General features: G+C 34.6%; 1 protein-coding gene across 3 annotated transcripts; it reads left to right on the top strand.

Moving 5' to 3' along the window:
• Positions 1-1,119: 1,119 nt before the first annotated feature.
• LOC126829212 (kynurenine aminotransferase) lies at positions 1,120-22,827 on the top strand. 3 transcript variants are annotated; one of them, XM_050559000.2, is made up of 14 exons: positions 1,129-1,219; positions 4,232-4,354; positions 9,958-10,019; positions 10,951-11,002; positions 11,302-11,400; positions 15,241-15,390; positions 15,892-15,978; positions 16,295-16,423; positions 17,184-17,304; positions 18,346-18,512; positions 18,978-19,164; positions 19,903-19,976; positions 20,423-20,509; positions 21,375-22,827. In XM_050559000.2, the coding sequence occupies exons 2-14, from the start codon at positions 4,241-4,243 to the stop codon at positions 21,432-21,434; spliced, it is 1,389 nt and encodes a 462-aa protein (XP_050414957.1). In that variant the 5' UTR covers positions 1,129-1,219; positions 4,232-4,240; the 3' UTR covers positions 21,435-22,827. The 3 variants fall into 3 exon arrangements, with proteins under 3 accessions (XP_050414958.1, XP_050414957.1, XP_050414959.1); XM_050559001.2 differs by lacking the exon at positions 4,232-4,354 and having other exon boundaries at positions 1,120-1,219; XM_050559002.2 differs by lacking the exons at positions 1,129-1,219; positions 4,232-4,354 and adding an exon at positions 7,875-7,965.
• Positions 22,828-22,917: the final 90 nt, after the last annotated feature.

Below are 22,917 nucleotides of genomic sequence, written 5' to 3'. Positions count from 1 at the left end.
TTTGTTTATGTTTAAAGGAGCTAAGTCGCTAATATTTGGGAGCTAGAAATTGACACAAATGGGTCGCAACGCACACAATAATGTAAAATGAATGTATATAAATTGATTTACATTCAATCGTTTTTGTTTTTACTGTAATTTCTAATCAGTTAGGTTCGGCGAAATACGCCAGTATTCTCAATCGAATTTCAATCTCTAGCGTCTGGTTTTTCCAGTCTACGCCGATAGTATTTATTGGGCATGCTCTCCAGATAAGAATATAGCGTCACCGTTTGACATGACTTGTGGATATGCCCAGCCTCGTTTTTCGAGTCTCTTATTACAAATAGCGCAATATCAATTGTAAAATGTTTATTTTGTCTTAAATATTGGATATCAGAAGGCCATCTTTTCCCGGTAAGATCACAACATCAATGTTGAATTAAAGCGAGAAATAAATCGTGTTTTCAATGTCGAAGATTTTGGATGATATTGAGTTAGAGACTTAGCTACTTTAAAATAAGAGCGGTTTTAATCTGTGAGAAGTGTGATGTTCGGAGCAGATCTCCAGAGCCGCACCAGTAGCTTTTACTATTTTAGAAATATTTGACTCTATTATTATTATTATCTTCCGATTCAACCATGCATAAATTAGACTTCGTTTAATCACGAGTTAGGCGTTGTTTCTGGTGAAGATATTAAGAACTATCAAGTATTTATTTGCCTGTTCCCAATTCTAAAATTAAATAAAATAATGTTTATAGAAAAGAACAAAACAAATAAATAGATATGGTGGAGGGGGGGGGGGCGAACAGAGCAAAGTAATAATATGGGGTTTCCTTGCTATTATTGAATTGAGTTATCTATCGATGATTGAATGAATTATCTGATGGTAGTACCTTCTATCAGTATCACGTTTAAAAATAAGCCTGCTACTTTCAGTTTGCGTAAGCTATCTCAACGACATAACCGTGGTGAATCGTGTATGTGTTTTTTTTGTGGAAGACTTGCCCGTTTGCTCCATCTGTGGTAGAAAGCATTAAACCTAAATTTTGGGATGAAGGCAAAACCGGACGAGGAGATGATATAGTGAAATTGTGATCTGTACCCTGTTACGACGAGTCTACGATGTTGTTTGATGAAGGTCAAGGTCAAAGGTCATTTTAGGATACACGTCTTTAAAATTACATTCCATTATTAAACTTTTTAAATTACAGAAAAAGAATAGGTCAACAGTAAGGTAAATACTATCAGACATTTCGATACGAATTATAGCTTGTTCCCAGCGCACGGTATATTTACAAAACATGCTAAAATTCTTATAAATATTATTATTATTGTCAAAACTGTTGCGTGCACACCGATCAGCAGTGAATTTTCGCTAGGCCACTACAATCACTGATCGATCGATAAGGATGACATCGATGCGACTTAATGAGCCAGAAATATTTCTCGCTTTAATTCAACATTGATGTTGTAATCTTACCGGGAAAAGATGGCCTTCTGATATCCAATATTTAAGACAAAATAAACATTTTACAATTGGTATTGCGCTATTTGTAATAAGAGACTCAAAAAACGAGGCTGGGCATATTCCACAAGTCATGTCAAACGGTGACGCTATATTCTTATCTGGAGAGCATGCCCAATAAATACTATCGGCGTAGACTGGAAAAACCAGACGCTAGAGATTGAAATTCGATTGAGAATACTGGCGTATTTCGCCGAACCTAACTGATTAGAAATTACAGTAAAAACAAAAACGATTGAATGTAAATCAATTTATATACATTCATATTACATTATTGTGTGCGTTGCGACCCATTTGTGTCAATTTCTAGCTCCCAAATATTAGCGACTTAGCTCCTTTAAACATAAACAAACGCCCAAAAAAGTCTTAGAAATAACAAATGGCAGGGTGTACAACGTTTCGTAATGGTATACAAACTTTGTGTTAAGAGTGTATCCCCAAGAAGACCAGGCAAAAATCGCAAAAAGTACTAAGAGTAAGATGATGGGAGGGCGAGGGGCGGACAGAAGTTTTTGATCAAACTTATGGTATGACACCCCCTAGGGGCAAGAAGTGACACGCTGAAGTGGTTACAAACTGATGTCGCTAAAAAGGACTGTACTGGAAATAGTCATTTTATGGGTGAAATTGTGGTTTTCACGTATTATTTTATCACCCTTTTTAAGCACAGATTGCATTCTATGGTTTAATAGCAACCTTCTAATTTTGACCCTGTCTGATAAAGTGGGTGGTCAACTTCCACCTCAGCACTAATTTGAAAAAAAAAAGTCAGTCCATACTAATTTTTTGTGGACTTGTTTTTATTAGGGTACCATATTCACATTGCCCCTATAGTACAGAAAAAGATGCGTGTTAATTAATGAGCCAGAAATATTAACTTTTTTCCTGCGACAAATTAAATTCTAAAACATTTTTTTTATGTATTGGGAAAATAAATAAAGGCGTTTGACGTATTTGTAGGTAAAAATTATTTCCTATTTAGTGTAAATGGGTATTAAAATGACTAAAAGGCAGCATTCCGCCCGAAGCAGTAACGTCTTATGTAAACAATGCACATGCCATTCAGCCAATGATTGACCCTGCGTGCTGTGACGGCACGTGTTAAGGCAGTCATCTTTGACAGAGATATTACTACTCGTAATTCTATGTGTAACAGATTGGACCAGTGCCTGTTCTGTTGCCCAACTCAGTTGCCAACTTTACTGTAGCCTAAATTTAAAGTAGCTAAGTCTCTAACTCAGTATCATCCAAAGTCTTCGACATTGAAAACACGAATTATTTGTCAATTTAAATCAACATTGATGTTGTGATGGGAAAAGATGGGCTTCTGATATCAATATTTAAAACAAAATAAACATTTTACCATTGGTAGGCTACTTGTAGGGCCTACAGTGCCTACACAAATCGTGTACATGATAAAGGCATCATGTTAATCATAATGCGTTTCAGCGCCATTTGTAACAAGGAACTCAAAGAACGAGGCTAGACATATTCCACAAGTCATGTCAAACTATGACGCCATATTTTTATCTGGAGAGCATGCACAATAAATACTATCGGTGTAGACGTCAGAGATTACCATTCGATTGAGACTTCTGGTGGATTTTGCCGAACATAACTGATTAGAAATTACAGTAAAAACAGAAACGATTGAATGTAAATCAGTTTATATACATTCATATTACAGTACATTATTATATATGTGTGCGACCCTTTTCTGTCAATTTCTAGTTCCCAAATACTAGCGATTATTTTTTTTTTTTAGCTCCTTTAAAGTAATCTTACCTACTCCGCGATTCCTTGGAGTTCAGAGTATAAACCAACAAATATCGTATTCTTAGTCCATGATCAGCAACCAAAATCATGGAGGTTGTCAATTTATGGATAGTATTTAGATACTGAATGGGTCACAAGAAATAGGTGCATGAAACATGTAGACCTACATGTGTTAAGTAACTTGATGCAACTTAAACTTTAAGTACAAGGACATATGATATGACATTCATTGTCCAAATTAATTAAGTAGAATAATTGACTGACTAAAAGAATAGTTGGGGAAGGGTGGTGGAATCGGTTGGATGGTCTAGTGTTTAATTTCTGTCATAAAGTCAAGTGGTGTGATTTCGATTCCACTCCAGCTTGTAGGCTACGTGACAAGGAGAGGGTCGCCTGTCCAACCCTGCAGATTTTCTCCAGGTACTCCAGTTTCCCCCACTGCTAAAGACTGCTATGTGCAAGCAAATTTTGGAAATAAAATTGAACCATATTTTGTCTTGAAGTGACCAACCCCATTTCTCTCTAACAGAACTCTGCATGTGGGAAGCAGATGAATACCGAACTCTTCGCTACGTGTAAAAATGTATAGGAGACAAAGTCACTAAATTTCAGAAAGCAATGCCCAGTAGTTATTACAAAACACTATAAAACATGTGCATGGGGTCCACAGAGACCCCACGTGCACCGGCAAGGGTTAAGGCCTGTCATTGAATTAAGTGGCGCTGTTTCGATTCTCCACTTATACGTGAGGAAGAGTAGGGTCACCTGTTCAACCTCATAGGTGATTAGGTTTCCTCCCACCGCGAGACCCTACGTGCAAGCGATTAAAACCATATGTTAGTCCCAAAATGACCTAGTGGATGAAACAATCCATTTCTCTCTGCAGTATTTTCTTTTGTTATTCTGCATTAATACTAAGATTTATATTTTATTATAAAATTGTAGTTTGACAGAATGTTTAGAAGAATTTTGTTACAAACAAACAAAAATCTTTCAAGCCTCCAAACAACAATCTTGCCTGTTTCTGCTTCTGTCATAATTTCATGTAAACCACAGATTTGTCAAAAAGTAAGTTTAAACCATTAAAATTTGATTTGTGTCTAGTAGTTTTTGCTTTTATCTTTATTTTCGCTGATTGATTAATCAGTCTATTGCATGAAAGATAGTTTAATGTTCTTTAGAAAAGGGTTAATTTGAATAGTGGGAAGTTTTGTGGTTTTAGTTACATGGTTTTTATACGCCCACATTGAAATGTGGTTGTATGTTGTCATCGCCCCCGTCCGGCGATCTGGCGTCCACAATTTATTGCTTGTGGACGCTCTAGAGGCTAAAGTTAATATCAGATTGACTTTAAATTTATATACAGTGTTTAAGGCCATGAAACGAAGAAGCCTATTGATTTTCAGCGATGTCCGATAATTACTGCCAGAGTTATGGCCCTTGATCACTTTGAAAAATCTTGTGGACACTCTAGAGGCTAAAGTTAATATCCGATTGACTTTAAATTTATACACAGTGTTTAAGGTCATGAGACAAAAGAAGTCTATTCATTTTCAGCGATTTTCGTTAATTACTGCCAGAGTTATGGCCCTTGATCACTTCAAAAAATCTTGTGGACGCTCTAAAGGCCAAAGTTAATATCCGATGGACTTTAAATTTATACACAGTGTTTAAGGTCATGAAATGAAGAAGCCTATTGATTTTCAGCGATTTCCGATAATTACTGCCAGAGTTGACTTCAGATTGATACACAGAGTTTAAGAGCTTGAGACGAACAAGTATATGATTTTCAATGAATTTTTATGACTTAAACAGCTAAATCCATGATATTAAAAGTTTTTGTATACTAAACGTTAGCATGGGGCAGAACTTTATAAAAACCAAACAAATTCTAATGGTTTTCTGATAATTACTTCATGAGTTGTTACTCTTAATCAGATTTTAGTGTATTATAAATGTTTCATTACCGAAAGAAGTAAAAATATGCGACAACACTTGTTGACTGCCCGGACGATTTAGCTGCTGTGGGCGTATGTTTCGTTGCCTGGCAACCTATCTTTGCTTTGTGTGTTCCTAATTTAACATAAGCTTACTTATCTGATGAAAATGCCAGTGGGACTTCAGTAGTGGAGGTAAAGACATTCTGGGCATTGGATTGTCACTATGGTCTGTCAAGATCTTATTACCTTTCTATGGTTTAATTAATTATGGTTTACCATAATATTGATATGACATCTTGGAGCATAGTTCTCTTAATAAGTAGTCTTATCTAATAGGAATGGGATAATCTAGTGTGTGTTAATTATAATAATTTAATCCATGTACAGTTTACGATTTATAGGACTATTTCCTATTAGTCTGGCTCAGTGCAGCGGGGGGTGTCAAAAGGTCAAGTTTTCCGTTTTTGCACTAGGAAGATTTGAAACAATAAAATGTCAACGTAAAATATAAAAACTAAAGCGAAACCTGTTCTAATTAATAATAGGAATATTTAAAATTTATCTTTAGGTGGTCTTAGCACCGATCTTTACTTTGGAACATCGAAAAAGATCTTGCATAACAGAACCAAAACACTTTGAAACCTATTTCAAAAATATGGAAAAACTGTCAAATCAAAATCTCTCCAATTTAGTTTTAACGTTTGCTATACATAATGAAACTAGTTGTGCAAAAAAACAATTGAATAGTTTCATGGCTGGACTCCCCTCAGCATCGCATTCTATGCAAAATTATACTATAGAAAAGTTGGTTCTGGTTTTGTGTCCATTTGATGCCCCCCTTGGCACAAAATAAACATCTGTTACTCTCAAAATGACTGAAATATTGTGATGATATGTTAAACTCCATAACATTCCATTTCTTATTGAAGGCACATCTGTTAACACAAAAATTGCAATTTAATCAAAATGGGATAATAACTGTAGATTGTGTTGTGTCATCATATCGATTTCATTTCCAGTATTTTCAAGGACAAAATTGAGAAATCAGACTTTTCCATTCTTCAATTTTCAAGTTCAGGCATATAATTGACCAATTACCCCAGATTCTAACTTTACAGAATCTTCTCAAATGGAAGTCTTGTAGCCATTCATCAATTTTTATTAAAATCTCATCAAAAATGTTGACTCAAAATTTTTGACTTAGTTATGGGAAATAATTCCGCAGAAAATTAACAAATCTTGTTGAACTTTTCACTTATCAGATAGCTCGTGGATAGAAATAACATTAGGTTTAACATATTACTTTTCTGCACCAACTTGGCCTGCGGATACAAAGCTACATGCTAGGTTTCATTAAAATAGGATTATAATTTGTTTGGGTGGATGGACACAGATGGTGACAAACTTTTGAATATATATATATAATATATGGTTCGATTTTCAGTTCATTAATTACTATAATAATTGCACAATTTATCTTACAGCACCAAATTCTTTTCATTATAAAAATTTCATAACATTGGTTCAAACATGAATGTGACATCATAGCTGATTCATTACCTTATGTAGTGCCGAATAACTATACAAGAAATTACTTTAAATTAATATAAACTTGTCTCTTAATCAGAATAACAGTTTAAAGTTTAATCTATTTTTATCATACAATTTATCATAGGTAGTACATGTTACTTCATACTTATAGTAAATTATACTACATACAGTATCTCATCTTGAAGACTGTATGCTCTACATAGGTTCTTGTCTTGGAGGTATATGACCAAAGGATTTCAAATATTAACATATTGATTCCATTTGGTATTGTAGTTCTAGTTTTAAAGGTATTTTTCTAAATAATTATAACCTGTAAAATTGTTCATTTATGTTCTTGTTATTATAACTTCACCTAGATGCCTTCCTAAGTAATAAGTACAAAATATATTGAATAGGACAGATGGGGATTGAAATATTACTAGGCAGATTGGGATAACAGAGTCAATAGACTCCCTGCTAGAATGTCAATGGTTCAATAGTGTGTCTTAGTCATGCCAGATGGTAAAAAAACAAGATTCCATGTACATTACAAATTGGTATTAAATATTCAAAGAAGAATAGGAAAAATGCTGCTGTCCAGTCAAAATCTCCTCGCACATAACCATAGAAATACACTTTATGTTAGTCTCAATATGACAAATATATTAGGTTGTTTTTTTATAAAGCCTTACAAAATATTTGGTAGTATTAGTACAGTAAGAAACTGTTGGTCATCTTAGTTTACATTACTATACCAGTATATGATAAAGTTTATCTCATGTAAATTGTAATCAGTATTTTGTATTAATTACACGTAGAGCAATATTCAAACCCTTACACAGGTAGAACTCAATATCAAATTTCAAAGTAATGCATAATGGAAAGCTTACAGGTTTTCAAGTTTTTAATAATCATAGAACAATTCATGAACAAGGAATTATACATCTTTACCTTCCCAGTATTACCATGACTATTCTTGGAATAGGTAATTGTCATTATACCTTTTAACTGGCAAACTATGTTTGTTTAAAGTTTATTGATGTTTTAAATCATATTTAAAATTGACTCCATCTATGATTGCAACAGATGGTTTGCAATATTTTAAGTAGGCCAGATCTTGTTGGTGAATATATACTTTATGTTGATTAGTGTCCATTTCATATAAGACTGGAATTAGCTTGGTTGTGGTAATCTTGTGTAAAGGTTATTGTAAGTAACAAGACATTTTTTAAGCCATGATTTGCAATTTTTGGGAAATATCAAATATTCGACAACTGAATGCTAAAATGTACTCATTGATTATGTAACATTTAATTAAGGCATCAAAAACAAAATATCGGCAGTAGAAGATATTTCCCGGGCATGGATTGAATCAAATTAAAAAGAGGCTCACCAAAACTTACAGATGGTGGTGACTTCTTTATATAGGCTATTATAAGGTCTGTGATATGTGTTAGACCATAGCAGGTCAATAATTGTGTGAAATTGGACATACCACATTGTAGGTTGTTTTGACTGATGTGAATTTTGACTGTTTTGGTTACCGATATGTCTGTTTTGATCATATCCAGATTATATTGTCTGTACAGGATGCCGCGTGTTACAAAATTTTCAATTCATCATGTCTTTGTAAATAGCAAAAGGGATTTTTTGATGTTCCTTTAGAGTTAAAACTTTCAAAATGGACTGAGAATCCCTCAAATGATTTTCAGAGACTTTAATGAATCTAAATAGCTTCCATTTAAAAAATACATAAATCCTTTTAAAAAATATTGTTATTTAAAATCAGCTGTTATAAGATGAGCAAGAACAGTTAGCAACTGGCAGAGAACTTGACTTTTTTGTTGTAAAGCCAAAATCCAAATATTACATGTGACACATCATCAGGCATGATGCAACAATATAAATTTGATCAAATTTGGGTCAAGAACTTTTATTAAACTCATTTTCTAGTAATTTTGAACAGATTTTGATCTGTTCAAAATTACTAGAAAATGAGTATACATGAACATTGGTATTTATACAGAGAGATGTGTATAACTGAGTAATAAAAAACGTAACGTCTTTCCTTTCTCTAACTAATTCTAATTAATTATTAAAACTGTTTAATAAATATTCAATTTTTTGTTATAGACTAACTATATACTTGTTTAATATAATATAAGTACACCGATATATTAGCCAAATGTCAGAATTTTGCTTCAAAACGAAATCTTAAAGATACATTAGTTGATAGCTAAATCTGCCTCTTGCAAATCTTACTTTAGGCTTCAAATGTTACAGAAATTATTTATTAGACCTTTATTTACATGACAAGCTCAAAATCAATGCTGCAGACCCTCGGACGTCTTGGATACAGATTATAATTTGGATTTGAACAGTTGTCCATTTAATAATTAAATCAATGAATGGCTAACAAAACTAACATTTACTGTTAATCACTGATGTCACTCATTCGTGGAGACTGCCGAAGAAAAGGACCGACAATCGAGGGTACTGTAACCATTGAAAATGTTACTTGATAATCGATAATATGTGGGTTGAGTTATCGTCTGTCAATCAAACGATCGGCAATTCTCGGAGAAAGTGCAGAGACAGTTGATGCCTATTTCTAGTCAAAACTACCAATAGTAATAACGTTCTTCAGAATAAAGTAATTTGACTGAAATTTTCAATATTTTCTTTTTTCATCATCTATTTTTGAACTGTTATAGCAAGAATGGCTAACTCTTTATTAAATTCTTAACTAATGTATCGTTATATCTGAAGGCAGTTATTTTCATATTTTGTGTTTTCAATACTTTTTAAAATCTGCCCACACAATAATTTTGTGTTATTGTCATTAGTTTACATCAGTGTCTGTCCTTGAGTCTTATAAAAGATAATTTAGTCTGAGTATCTGTCTCTAATAGTACTTTCATAAGTATTCAAATTCAAATAATTCTTCATGGATATTTTAACAGATATTTTGGTGCATTATTATGTTAATTAAAACAAATGTAATTTTGTCTCAAGGAAATCAATAATATTAGCTATTGAAATAGACTAAAATTCGTAAATAAAGGAACATTATATATGGTACTGCTTTGAAGATAATCAATTTCTGAAATCTGAAAATAGACAGAAAAAGCTACCATTATTTGTATGTTAATGAGGTTGAAATGTTTATTATGACATAATTTTGTTTATTGTTGATTTTAGAGAATGGCATCCAGTAAACATGGTATATCTAGGCGTTTATTAGAATCACAAAAGAGTTTATGGTAATTAGCATCATTATAATGTTTAAAATTCTGGACTGGAGGGGTGAAGGGGGCAGTATCATTGCCCTTTGTCTATTCCACTCTTTTTGAACGTTGGGGGCGGGGTCATGTCAAATTCAGTTTAAGACTAATATTCCTATCTATGGTAATAAAAAAGACTCTCACTAAAATTATCAATAATTATCTCTTTCAATGAAACTTATTGATGTATTCGGGCAAAAATAAAGAAATTCAGACACCCAAACATGCATATTCCTGAAGCAATGGCCCGAGAAATCCCTCTTTGAGTGGGATTATGTCTAATCAAACGAAACACTGTAAGTAAGGTTACTTTAGTAACAATGTCTGATGAAGGTTGGGGGGTTGGATGACTGAATGGTTATCACGTGCGTGCTGTATCATAAGGCCTGTCATTGAGTCAACTGGCGTGGTTTCGAATTCCAGGTTGTACGTGACAAGGAGTAGGGTTGCCTGTCCAACCTCGTGGGTTTTCTCCGGGTCCTCCGGTTTCCTCTCACTGCTAAAGACCCCTATGCACAAGCAAATTATTGAAATAAAAATAAACCATATGTTAGTCCAGAAATGCCCTAGTTTGTGTCGAGCGGACGTTAAACCCCATTTCTCTCTCCCTCTCTCTTTTTCTGATAGAGGTTAGAGGCTAGCCTCTATCAGACACCGATACTAAAGTAACTAGCCAAACCTGTGCCCCCTCAAAGTCAAACAACCTCATATGCCTATATTCAAATGATTCGAGTATGTGTTTTGAAACATCCATTATGAAACTTCCTCAATTATTGCATATGGTACTGATGACCAGCAATCATTTGTTTTGAACTTGTGAAAATACTGGTAATATGTTATTGTATTATGTATTATACTGCAATGCACTTACATCTATATGTAGTAATGATTTCAATTGTTTCTGTTTAAGGGTGGAGTTTTCTAAATTGGCTCTTGAACATAATGCCTTAAACTTGGGACAGGTAATTTTTAACGTGTTTCTAAATTTTGCACATTATGAAACATAAATATGGAATGCTTTTATACAATTAGGTGTCCGAAATATGTAATTATTCCATCCTGGGTCTTATTCTTCAATTACTTTCTGTCTCTCTGATGTCAGATCCTCATGCACGGCATTCTGCCGATGGCCTCAGCTTTCCTTGTTTTGGGGATTCCATGTCAGGGCTTGTTTAATGTTGCTTGCTGTTTTGATTGCACTGGTGTTTTAACCCGATTACATTTTGACCAGTCTTCAGTTCTTTCTATTTTTGATTTGCAGGGCTTTCCAGACTTTCAGCCTCCTCAGTTTTTATTAGATGCCCTAAAAGATGCTGCAGCGAATGGCAATTATCTGATGAATCAGTATACTAGAGGTTATGTAAGTATACTTTATATTTAATAGATTTATTGGGTAAAACCCGGAAACCCGACATAAATTTTAAATTCTCTGAACTGGTGAATTACTGCTCCTTCAGTTATGATTATGAAAACTGTTCGGAATAGTCACAAGTTGCTTTAGTAACTTGTTATAAGCAAAGATATTTACTTGCTTTAACTAAAACAGGATTGTTTTTAAAACATACTTTAAATCCACATATTTCAAATGCTGTGAATATATAAACACAGATTGCCACCATCAACTTATGCGTTAGAATTGTATTTTAATATAACACAATTAGTCTCATTCTGGAAAAAAACAAGAACCCATACGGTTTTGGTTATTACGGTAGATAGGTTTTCTTGTGGAATTGATTGATTTTTATACGTCCACATTCATAATGTGAACGTATTATGCCGTCGCCCCTGTCTGTGTGTGTGTGTGTGTGTATGTATGTATGTGTGTGTGTGTGTGTGTGTGTGTGTCTGTGGTTCGCCTACAGGGCGCAATTCTTCATGGATTTTCTTCAAACTTGGTATACTTATTCCTTATACCCCAAGGAAGATCCCTATTGTTTTTGGTGCATGCCCGACCCCCCGGGGCAGAGCCACGCCCATTTCTAGTATTTGTTTGTTTGTCGTCTACAGGCCACATTTCTTAACTAATAATCTTGAAACTTTGCATACACATTCTTTGTACCCTAAGGAACATCCCTATCGTTTGGGGTGCATGCCCAACCCCCAGGGGCAGAGCCACGCCCATTTTCTTTTCGTGTGTCTTTGTGTCGCCTACAGGGCGCAATTCTTACTGGATTTTCTTCAAACTTGGTATACTTATTCCTTATACCCCAAGGAAGATCCCTATTGTTTTTGGTGCATGCCCGACCCCCAGGGGCAGAGCCACGCCCATTTCTAGTATTTGTTTGTTTGTCGTCTACAGGCCACATTTCTTAACTTATAATCTTGCATACACATTCTTTGTACCCTAAGGAACATCCCTATCGTTTGGGGTACATGCCCAACCCCCAGGGGCAGAGCCACGCCCATTTTCTTTTTGTGTGTCTGTGTGTCGCCTACAGGCCACAATTCTTAAGTTATCATCTTGAATCTTTACATACTTATTCCTTATACCCTAAGGATGATCCCTATTGTTTTTGGTGCATGCCCGATCCCCAGGGGCAGAGCCACGCCCATTTCTTGTATTTGTTTGTTTGTCGTCTACAGGCCGCATTTCTTAACGCATCATATTGAAACTTTGCATACTTATTCTTTGTACCCTAAGGAACACCCCTATCGTTTGGGGTGCATGCCCAACCCCCAGGGGCAGAGCCAAGCCCATTTTCTTTTTGTGTGTCTGTCGCCTACAGGCCACAATTCTTAATCGATCGTCTTGAAAAAATTTCATATGAATTCCTTATACCCTAAGGATGATCCTATTGTTTTTGGTGCATGCCCGACCCCCAGTGGCAGAGCCACGCCCATTTCTTGTATTCATTGTTTGTTATCTACAGACCACATTTCATAACGTATCACCTTGAAACTTTGCATGCATACTCCTTCTATCCTAAGGAACATCCCTATTGTTTGTGGTGAATGCCCAGGGACAGAGCCACACCCATTTTCTTTTTGTGTGTCTGTATGTCACTTACAGCCTGCAATGCTTAATCGATCATCTTGAAAACTTTTTTATACTTATACGTTATACCCTAAGGCTGACCTCTATTTTTTTGGTGATTGCCCAACCCCCAGGGGCAGAGCCACACCCATTTTTTCTTTGTGTCTCTGTGAGTTGCCTACAGGCCACGATTCTTAATGGATTTCTTTGAACTTGGGATATGTTTTCCTTATAGCCTAAGGACGACAACTGCATGTCACGACCCCCAGGGGCAGAGCCATGCCCAATTTTTATGTTTATCGTTTACAGGCCCAAATTCTGGATGGATCAACTTGGTATTTGGCATATGTATTCCTTATAGCCTAAGGGCATCAACTATTGATTTTGGTGAATGCCCCAATGCCCAGGGGCAGAGCAACGCCCAATTTTCCCTTTAACGCCCAAAGGCCACAATTCTGAATGGATTATCTTGGAACTTGGAGTACTTATTCCTTATACCCTAAGGACGGCAACTATTTATATTGTTTCCATATCCAACCCCCATGGGCAGAGCCATGCCCAATTTTTGTATTTATCGTCTACAGGCTGCAATTCTGAATGGATCATCTTGGAACTTTGCATATTTATTCCTTATACCATAAAGACAGCAACTATTTATTTTGATACTTGCCCCGACCTCTTGGGGCAGTGTCACACCCACTTTATTGTTAGTATTTTGTCTGTAAATTTGGGGTGGCTGGGTGGTTAAGACGCTGGCTCGCTAGCCTGGAGGTCGGGTGTTCGATCCCTGCATTGGCCGAGAAAGTTCATCTGGATTTTCCGACGTGGTTTCCCCTTGTCAGTGGTGCAGAACGGAGGGCCTGACAAGGACAGCTGTCCAGTCCTTCGGATGAGACGAAAAACCGAGGTCCCGTGTATACATTAGAATGCACGTAAAAGATCCCTTGGCAGTTGGAATTCGATATAAGAGTAGGCGATAGTGCCGCTGCCCGGGCAAAATTTCCCTCATAGCACACTGTATGGCGTATGCCCGTCTTCATTAGCCCAGTATAGGAGCAGAACAGTAGGACGTTAAACCCCATTTCATTTCATTTCTGTAAATTTGGCAAAACAAACCAGACGCCTAGCCTTCTTTGCCTCTGATCATATTACAGCCATTTCATATTTCATTCTCTTCATTTTAAAAAGTACCATATCAATCAAAGCTGGAATGTGGACGTATATTGCAGCGTTAGCGATGCTCTTGTCATAGTTGTTAGATATCTTACCAGATATACTTCAGAAGCATTTGAGAAATAAAGGATAGTGGAATATTAATTGATTTGATGTTTTTGTTGATTATATATATTGACGTTCTTGATTAGTGGAAGATAATAGAATATTAAAATTGGTTTGGTGTACAGAGACATCCTCGGTTAGTGAATGAAAATGGAACATTTAAATAATTAATTAATTAATTGATTTGAAGAATATGTTGATTAATCATTGGGACATCGAAAGATAATGGAATATTTAATTAAAGAAACATTCCCGGGTACAAATTGGGTGATTTGATGATATATTTGTACTCAAAACATATTCAAACTAATTAATTTATCATAATTTTGCTTCAAATCCTTCTCAATACATTGCAATTGTCGGTGAATAAAAAATCGATCAAAAGAGGTCATGTTTGTGTCACGTGACTTACCTCTCTCGGTACCTAGCAACGCAAGCAAGTCAGAGGAAAATTCATTGCATACACAAGACGATGTTGTCTTTAATCGCTGACTATTTATTACAAATATCGAAGCCTAATTAAATTTTCGAATTATCCACTGCCTGCGTCTTTTCCATTATTTTTATCTTAGAAAGTGTTGTAGTCTAATTCTTCATAAAGTTTATCAAAATGTACATCAAGCGTTCAATCTCCGCGTGCAGACACTCCTAATTGTCCGGCTGAGGATTAGGGAAACCCTTACATTTTTGTCCTATATGCGCTCCAGGAGTGTTTTTCGCCGAATCCAGTATTTTTCTAGTAAGATTGGATATTTCTACTTTCCATATATACCAAAATTACCATACTTTTATTGGAAATAACCACCTGATAAATACTTTCCTGGGAACGTAGCTTTAATTGATTTGATGTGTATATTGATGGATTATAGCAACACTCTTGATTAGTGAAAGATAATGGACTATTAAATTAATTAGTTGAATCAATGTATATTTGTTAATTAATTATAGGGACATCCTCGATTAGTGAATGCAATAGCCGATGTATATTCTCCAATTATGGAAAGAAAGATAGACCCTATGTCAGAAATATTGATATCGGTTGGTGCTTATGGTTCCTTGTTTTGTTCGTTACAAGGAATGATTAATGATGGAGATGAGGTAATGTTTCTAAAGTTTAAGTTTAATGTATTAAATAATTTATAATTCCCATGTTTTTAAAGTTATATTTAATAAAGATGTATTATGCAAAAGCTAAATCTGCCAATCACAAGTCTTTTTTCTAGCTTCAAATATTAAATAAATTATTATTTAGACATTTATTCACCTGACAAGCTCAAAATCAACTCTGTAGACCTCAGGAAAATTGAGACTTTGATTATTATTGTAGTAATGGTACTTGTCAATCAAGACTATTTAGTATATTTCTTGTCAAAATTTCTAACATTCATAACTTTGATCAGAATAAAGTAATGCGACGGAAATTTTCAATATATTTATTTTTCATTATCTATTTTAACTATTATAGCAAGAATGGTCAGCTCTTTATCCAATTCTTACATAATGCCTCTTTAACATATATTTCCCTGAATAAAACTAATTTCTTCATTTGATATATGCGTATGTGGAAATTTCCTGCTTTAATGGATGTTATATTTACAGGTGATTATAATAGAACCATTTTTTGACTGTTATGACCCAATGGTGAAAGTAGCAGGTGGTGTACCAGTATTTGTTCCATTACGTCCAGTAAGTAATTATTACTGTATATATATATCTAGGAAAATGGGGCGAGGGGGACTGCTATTATTAGTAATATTAAGTGTGTTCCATAAACTTTGTTTACACTGTTAAATCATTTGAGTTTTAACTAAATCGGATTCTTTTGCATATACCTGATAGATGATGGGTTGGAGGTTATTCTTGTTGCATATTTAAGGCGTCATTCACCCTGTGATGATTAGCCATTCTTGTACAAGTTCACTGAATGATAGGTAATAATCATAAAACATATTTATTTCAGGCTTAAATCAATAACAATTATTATACCATACCATAATTTCAGACTAAAACTGGTGTATCCATGGCTACATCTAGTGCTGATTGGAAATTGGATGAAAAAGAGCTTGAAAGTAAATTTAATGAAAAGACAAAAGCAATTATTATTAATACACCAAATAATCCTCTAGGCAAGGTAAACAATAAGAAGTATTCCTGTTACCCATATGTAGTGTTTGTAATGTTTCTAATTAGACAAGGGTGGGCGAGAGGGGCACTAGACTCTCCTGGAGTTTGAACCTAGGTGTACAACCTGGGCAATAAGGTATTTTAGGGACCAGCACAAAATTTCAACACTTACGTCCGTCCAAATGAATAAAGCTTAGGTATTCAATTTTGATGCACTTTATTTGGAGATATATTGTCTCTGTCTTCATCCGTAATATGTCAACAATTTGTTGTAAACATTATGCAGGTCAAAGCTCTGGAAGATTTTTGACATTTTTCTTGGGATTATTGATTTGGTCATTTGAATATCGAAATTCAAAAGTATTTGATTGTAAACCCTGGAGTAATCTCCCACTTCACTAGTGAACGTAATACAAGAAACTGGGTGTGGTTATTCATTGCAGCATAAGGAAGAACCAATTGAAATTTTAAAAAAATATCTTTAATATTTTGTAGCGTTGTCTTTCTGTTCATATTTTTATTATTGAAGCTTGGAACAGGATTTTTAGTTGATTTTTTTTTTAAAACTTGCACTGTTACAATGTCAGTGGAGAATGTCCAAAGTAAATCGGTACTTCATATATTTTTTAACCACATACCCTTAACACTTGCTACTGTATATTATGAGGCAACTTAAATTTGTGATATATTTTTAAAAAATGGTCTTATTTCCTACAGAAATTGTTACATTTTAGTATGGCTTTACCTGTATTTTATGTATATTATAGGTATTTTCAAGAGAAGAATTAGATGTAATAGCAAGATTATGTATTAAATATGATGTTATATGTATATCTGATGAAGTTTACGAATGGTTGGTTTTTGACGATAATAAACATATTAAAATAGGTAAGACAGGGAGTAAATAGTTGTTGTATAATGGTTTTTTTTACCCCCAGCTTTCAAAGAACTATTAACTCTTCCTGCTGTCTGTGCTTCTAATTGAGCTGGAATGCTCACTCTTGTTGTTTATATTCATTAGGTTGACTGAGTTTGATGGTGGTCTGTGCTTCTAATTGAGCTAGAATTTTCACACATGTTGTTGATGTTCTTTAGGGTGACTGAAATTGATGGTGAACATTTTCTGCTTAAACTTAGCAGCAAAAAGCAGTTTGATTTGTCGATGCTTTGGAAAACTATGACTCTGATTTTAAGAGTTTTAAAACTTGGTTCATAGTTTCTTACATCAATTACCTTGACTAAGTTTGATGATAAGCATTTTGTTCTCTGGTTAAGGTGGGTGGTAAGCAATTTGGTTCCTTCATGCTTTATGTGTATAATAAAGCATGAGACTAAGGTTATGCTGGGGAAAGAAAGACTGAAGAAAATAACCAGACAAAAAGAAAAACCGAGGCCGACAGGCTGAGGTTTTTCTTTCAAGGGTTTTTTCTGAAGTCTTTCTTCTCTAGCATAACCGAAGTCAAGGACTTTATGTACATAAAATGAGAATATCCCAGAAAAACCTTATATCGTTTCTTATGAAAAAAAACCCTACCCTAGAAGAATAACCTGTTGCAGGTTTAAAGAAAAACTTTCAGAAGAATAACCCCAAATTCCCCTGTATATATTCAAAGTCACCCCGACTTTCAGACCGCAAGTTATTCCGGACATAGAATATACCCTAAAGATCAAAGAGATTTACCATTATAGGTTTATAAAAACAGATAAATCTGCAAGTAATTAATGATTGTACTGTATGTATGTTAGGATTGAGACGAGTGACATCAGTCTCATTTGATTAGATCAGGTATCATGATTATCTCAATAACCAGATTTAAATCTATTTAACTTGAACATCTACTAAATAATTAAATCATGTATACATCAAGATAAAGTAAAACATGAAGTTGGTGAAATTAATGTCTTGGCTATTGTTTATATTATCTCTAGCTACATTACCTGGTATGTGGGAGAGAACATTAACAATAGGCAGTGCTGGTAAAACATTTAGTGCTACTGGTTGGAAGTTAGGATGGACTATAGGACCAAGTGATATATTAGTTGGTGCTAAAACTATGCATCAGAACTGTAATTATACATGTCCAACAATACTACAGGTAAAATAATACATGCTAATATTATTGTAACTTTGTAATCTTTAAAGTGACATTAGGTAATTAAGAAACGATTAACAAAACACAGTTTTTATGGTAAATTATCACTGGTTTATTACACAAGCACAATATTTTGACAAGTAACCTACATCTATCAAGCTCAATGGCATTTAGTTAACTTGAGGTCAATATGATGTGAATGGTGAAGCCATTTACAAATAAATATGATGTACATGTATCAATAATTGTTTTGTTATTGGCGACAGAAACAAAGATTTGGGGGTAAAAATCAACATGTATGAGTGTGACACTGATTGATAAAGAGTAAACAAATTTGTCTTTGAAATCCAATATCTATAGGTGATCATGTTATAGATATTATTCCTTGTGGCAAAAAAACAAAATTCCTCCCACATGCATCTTCTAAATACTAGAAGCAAAGTAAAGAACTCTCTGTAAATTTTGTAGGAAGCTACAGCAGTAGGATTTGAACACGAGTTAAAGAGAATGGGAACACCAGAATGTTATTTCTCACAGTTACCGAAAGAGTTAGAACCAAAACGAGATAAATTAATTAATTTAATGACAGAGATGGGAATGTGGCCTGTAATACCACAAGGAGGATATTTTTTACTAGCTGATATAACAGGATTAAGTAAGTGTACCAAACTTTCTATGCTTTTTATACACCCCCATTCTTATGCAGACGGATTATGCTGTTCACATTTGTGGACACTCTGTGGATCACAATTTAAAACATATGTTTATATCCCAAAGATCTAGAATCGGTTTGAATTCGGAACATATCAGACCATATCTCCAGGATTATTGCCCCTGATTGTACGAAAAGCGTGTGGACCCTCTAGAGGTCAAAATGTTTTCCGACCAACTCTTGTAATATGTTGACGTATCTTTAAAGCTTGTTTTCACTCTAAATACAAACTATAAATTGATTTTTCACATCTGTAAATCAAAATACGATTTATTTGGGATTTCCAAATTAATTTTCATTTTCACTATATTCACTCAATTTGAATCGGGGGGTTGGATGGCCGAATGGTTAGCACATGCGCACTGTATCATAAGGCCTATCATTGAGTCAACTGGCGTGATTTCGAATCTCCGGTTGTACGTGACAAGGAGTAAGGTCGCCTGTCCAACCTCGTGGGTTTTCTCTGGGTCCTCCGATTTCCCCCAACGGCTAAAGACTTCTACGCGCAAGCGACTTATTGAAATAAATAAAAAATTAAACCATATGTTAGTCCCGAAATGACCTAGTTTGTGTCGAGTGGACGTTAAACCCCATTTCTCTCTCTCTCTCTCTCTCTCTACTCAATTTGAGTCATATTGCCTTCTGCTTATATAAAGTTAAAATATTGTCTTGTTATATTAGATATAGATCTATCTCAAGAGGCAGCAGATGAACCTAAAGATTTCCAGTTTGTAAAGTGGATGACTAAAAATAAGGTATGTATGTTTGATTAGTATTTACAAATTGAGTATACATATATCCTTTGGAAAAATTATAATAACTTGTCAGACCCCTTAATTGTTAAGAAAATCCTTTATGTCCTGTATCACAGAGGTTTCCTATATAGTTTAATGAACAACTAGATTATAAAAAATTGTATGGAGGACTTTGCCCTCTGCTGTGTTCAAAATGGCAGTCGAGTGAAAAGGGGGATTTTGTTTCGGCTACAATGCATGCACTGACTGCATAAGAATGTATCTCCAAGTTATGATTCTACTCCCAACACCTCTGCGGCAGAACTGTGACAAAAATTAATTCTAGATCACTTGATTGCAGTTCTGTGAATTCGGGAGATTCCGGACTGAAAAGTACAAAATTTCTTTTTCAACATCCAAACTGATAGAAGAGATACCTTGATTCAAATAGACTTATTCTCTTACAGAAACTAACAGCTATTCCACCATCAGCATTTTATTGTAAAGAACACCAATCTGTTGGAGAGAACTATGTTAGATTATGTTTTATAAAGGTAAGAACACAGATTTGTACAAACATGACAACCACTGAAGAATAAAATCGTAGTAAAATTAACCAATTTTTGGGGGGATGTGGAGTTTGGTTGTATGTTTTTTTCACCATATTTCAAACGTTAGTTTGATAGTATGATGGCCCCTGATTGTACGAAAAATCACGTTTTTAGTTTGTGGACACTCTAGAGGTCATAATTGTTATCCGATTTTGATGAAACTTGAAATAAATGCTTATAACTCAACAATCTCAGTTTCTTTCGATATTCGTGCAGTAACTTCCTGGATTATGGCCCCTGATTGTACGAAAAATCACGTTTTTAGCTTGTGGACCCTCTAGAAGTCACAATTTTTATCCGATTTTAAAAATTGTTTCCATATATTACCATTACACACTGATGATGACTGAGCTTGAATTTTGTAAAAATCGAACCAAAAGTGCCTGACAAAATGACTGCTCCTTTAACGCAAATAGTATAAATGTATGTAATATGAAGGTTGTGGACACGCTAGAGGTCACAATTTTTGTCCGATTTGATGAAACCTAAAATATATCTTTATATCCTAAAGATCTTGTCACTTTTGATATTCACATGAATTCCTGGATTATGGGCCCTGATTCAAGTGATTGTACAAAAATTCACAGGGCTTTTATTAACTTGTTCTCTATCCATCTCTTGCAAAATGTGGGTATATCTTGCCTGGCAGCCGCTGTTTAATTTTTTGTATTAGCAATAACTGTTATGGTACATTCAATTTATATATTAAAATAAATACAATGCAATTACTATTTCAGTGACTGTAAGCTTTCATATTCATACTACTTCATTATAACATCCTAACCCCAATATATGTTATATTTTACAGGAAGATGAAACATTAGAAAAAGCATCCAAAATACTCAGACAATGGAAGTCATCAATGTGATGTTAGTGTTTGACCACATATTGTTAAGTTTGTTGTTATATGTAACTGATATTATTGTCCCCCACCTTTTGAAGAAAGCAGGGGACTATTAAAATGGGTCTGTCCGTCAGTCACACTTTTTGGGACACAATAACTTTCCTTCTAATTGAGCCAGAATGTTCAAACTTGGTGTAGGTGTTTATTAGGTCAATGCCTTGATGGAGTTTGAAGATGAGCATTTTCTGCTTAGGGTAAGCAGAGATAAGCCATTTGATTGGTTGATGCTTTGGTACAAGATAACTTTAGTACTAATTAAGTGAGAGTGATGAAACTTGTATAGTTTCATTACATCAATACCTTGACTAAGTTCGATACTGAACATTTCCTGCTTATGCTATGTAGCAATAAGCAATTTGATTGGTCAAGACTTTGGAACTTAAATAACAACACTGCTTTTAATTGAGGTAGAATGATTAAACATACATTTTGCAAGAGCTAAATCTGCCTATTGCAGGTATATCTTTAGGTTTGAAATGTTATCTAAGTTATCAATTAGACATTAATTAACTTATCCGTACCATAATCAACTCTCGATGGCATCCCTAGCCTGCGATCTTGAGTGGATTATGACCCGATTTACTGCATAACTTCCCTTCACGATTAAATCAATAAATGTATAATCGAGACTATGCTTTTTATTGTACTGACTTTAGTAATGATGATCGAGGCTAGGTGGAAATTTCAATCGCTTAATTCTCGGTTTATAGTGGATCAATTTGACTGAAATTTTCAGCAAATTGCCTTTACATTATATAGTTTGTAACTATTATAGTGAGAATTGCCAACTTGTTATCTAATCTCCCATAATGTATCTTTAAACTTGATGTAGATGTTCATTAAGTGAATGTCTTGACTGAGTTCAATGAGAGAGAGAGAGCGAGAGAGGGGGTTTAATGTCCACTCCATACAAACTAGGTCATTTCAGGACTAACATATGGTCAAATTTTATTTCAATAATTCGCTTGCACGTGGGGATCTTTAGCAGTGGGAGGCTACCGGAGGACCCGGAGAAAACCCATGAGGTTGGACAGGTGGGGAATCGAAACCACATCAGTTGACTCGATGACAGACCTTATGATACAGGGTACACGTGCTAACCATTCGGCCATCCAACCCCCCATTAATCAATATGTGTTATCTATATATTTATGGATTTCGGCGGGGGACATCAGCCTCACTGTTGGCTTGTTTGAATCTAAAAGAAAGTTTATTTTTTTCAATACAGTATATTGTGCACTGTTACTTATATTTAAAGGATTGAAAATCATGTGATATCATTTGAGAGATTGTGAAATTACATAAAATAATATATCAAGGAAATATGACAATGTGATTAAAATTAGATAAATCTCAATTGTGATCTGTTTTTGTTATATTACATTCACGTTTGGTACTTTCTATCAAGACCTTGATCTTGCTGATTAATCAAGTTGTTTGTATTGGT

This window comes from Patella vulgata, chromosome 1 (assembly GCF_932274485.2).
Source record: "Patella vulgata chromosome 1, xgPatVulg1.2, whole genome shotgun sequence".
Taxonomy (NCBI): Eukaryota; Metazoa; Mollusca; class Gastropoda; family Patellidae; genus Patella; species Patella vulgata.
This window is presented reverse-complemented; position numbering and strand designations above follow the sequence as displayed.

Coding starts and splice junctions, on each gene's coding strand:
- LOC126829212 (XM_050559000.2), top strand. CDS start 4,241: ATGTTTAGAAGAATTTTGTTACAAACAAACAAAAATCTTTCAAGCCTC. Junction 15,391..15,891: donor TGATTAATGATGGAGATGAG/GTAATGTTTCTA, acceptor TTATATTTACAG/GTGATTATAATAGAACCATT. Junction 16,424..17,183: donor CAAATAATCCTCTAGGCAAG/GTAAACAATAAG, acceptor TGTATATTATAG/GTATTTTCAAGAGAAGAATT.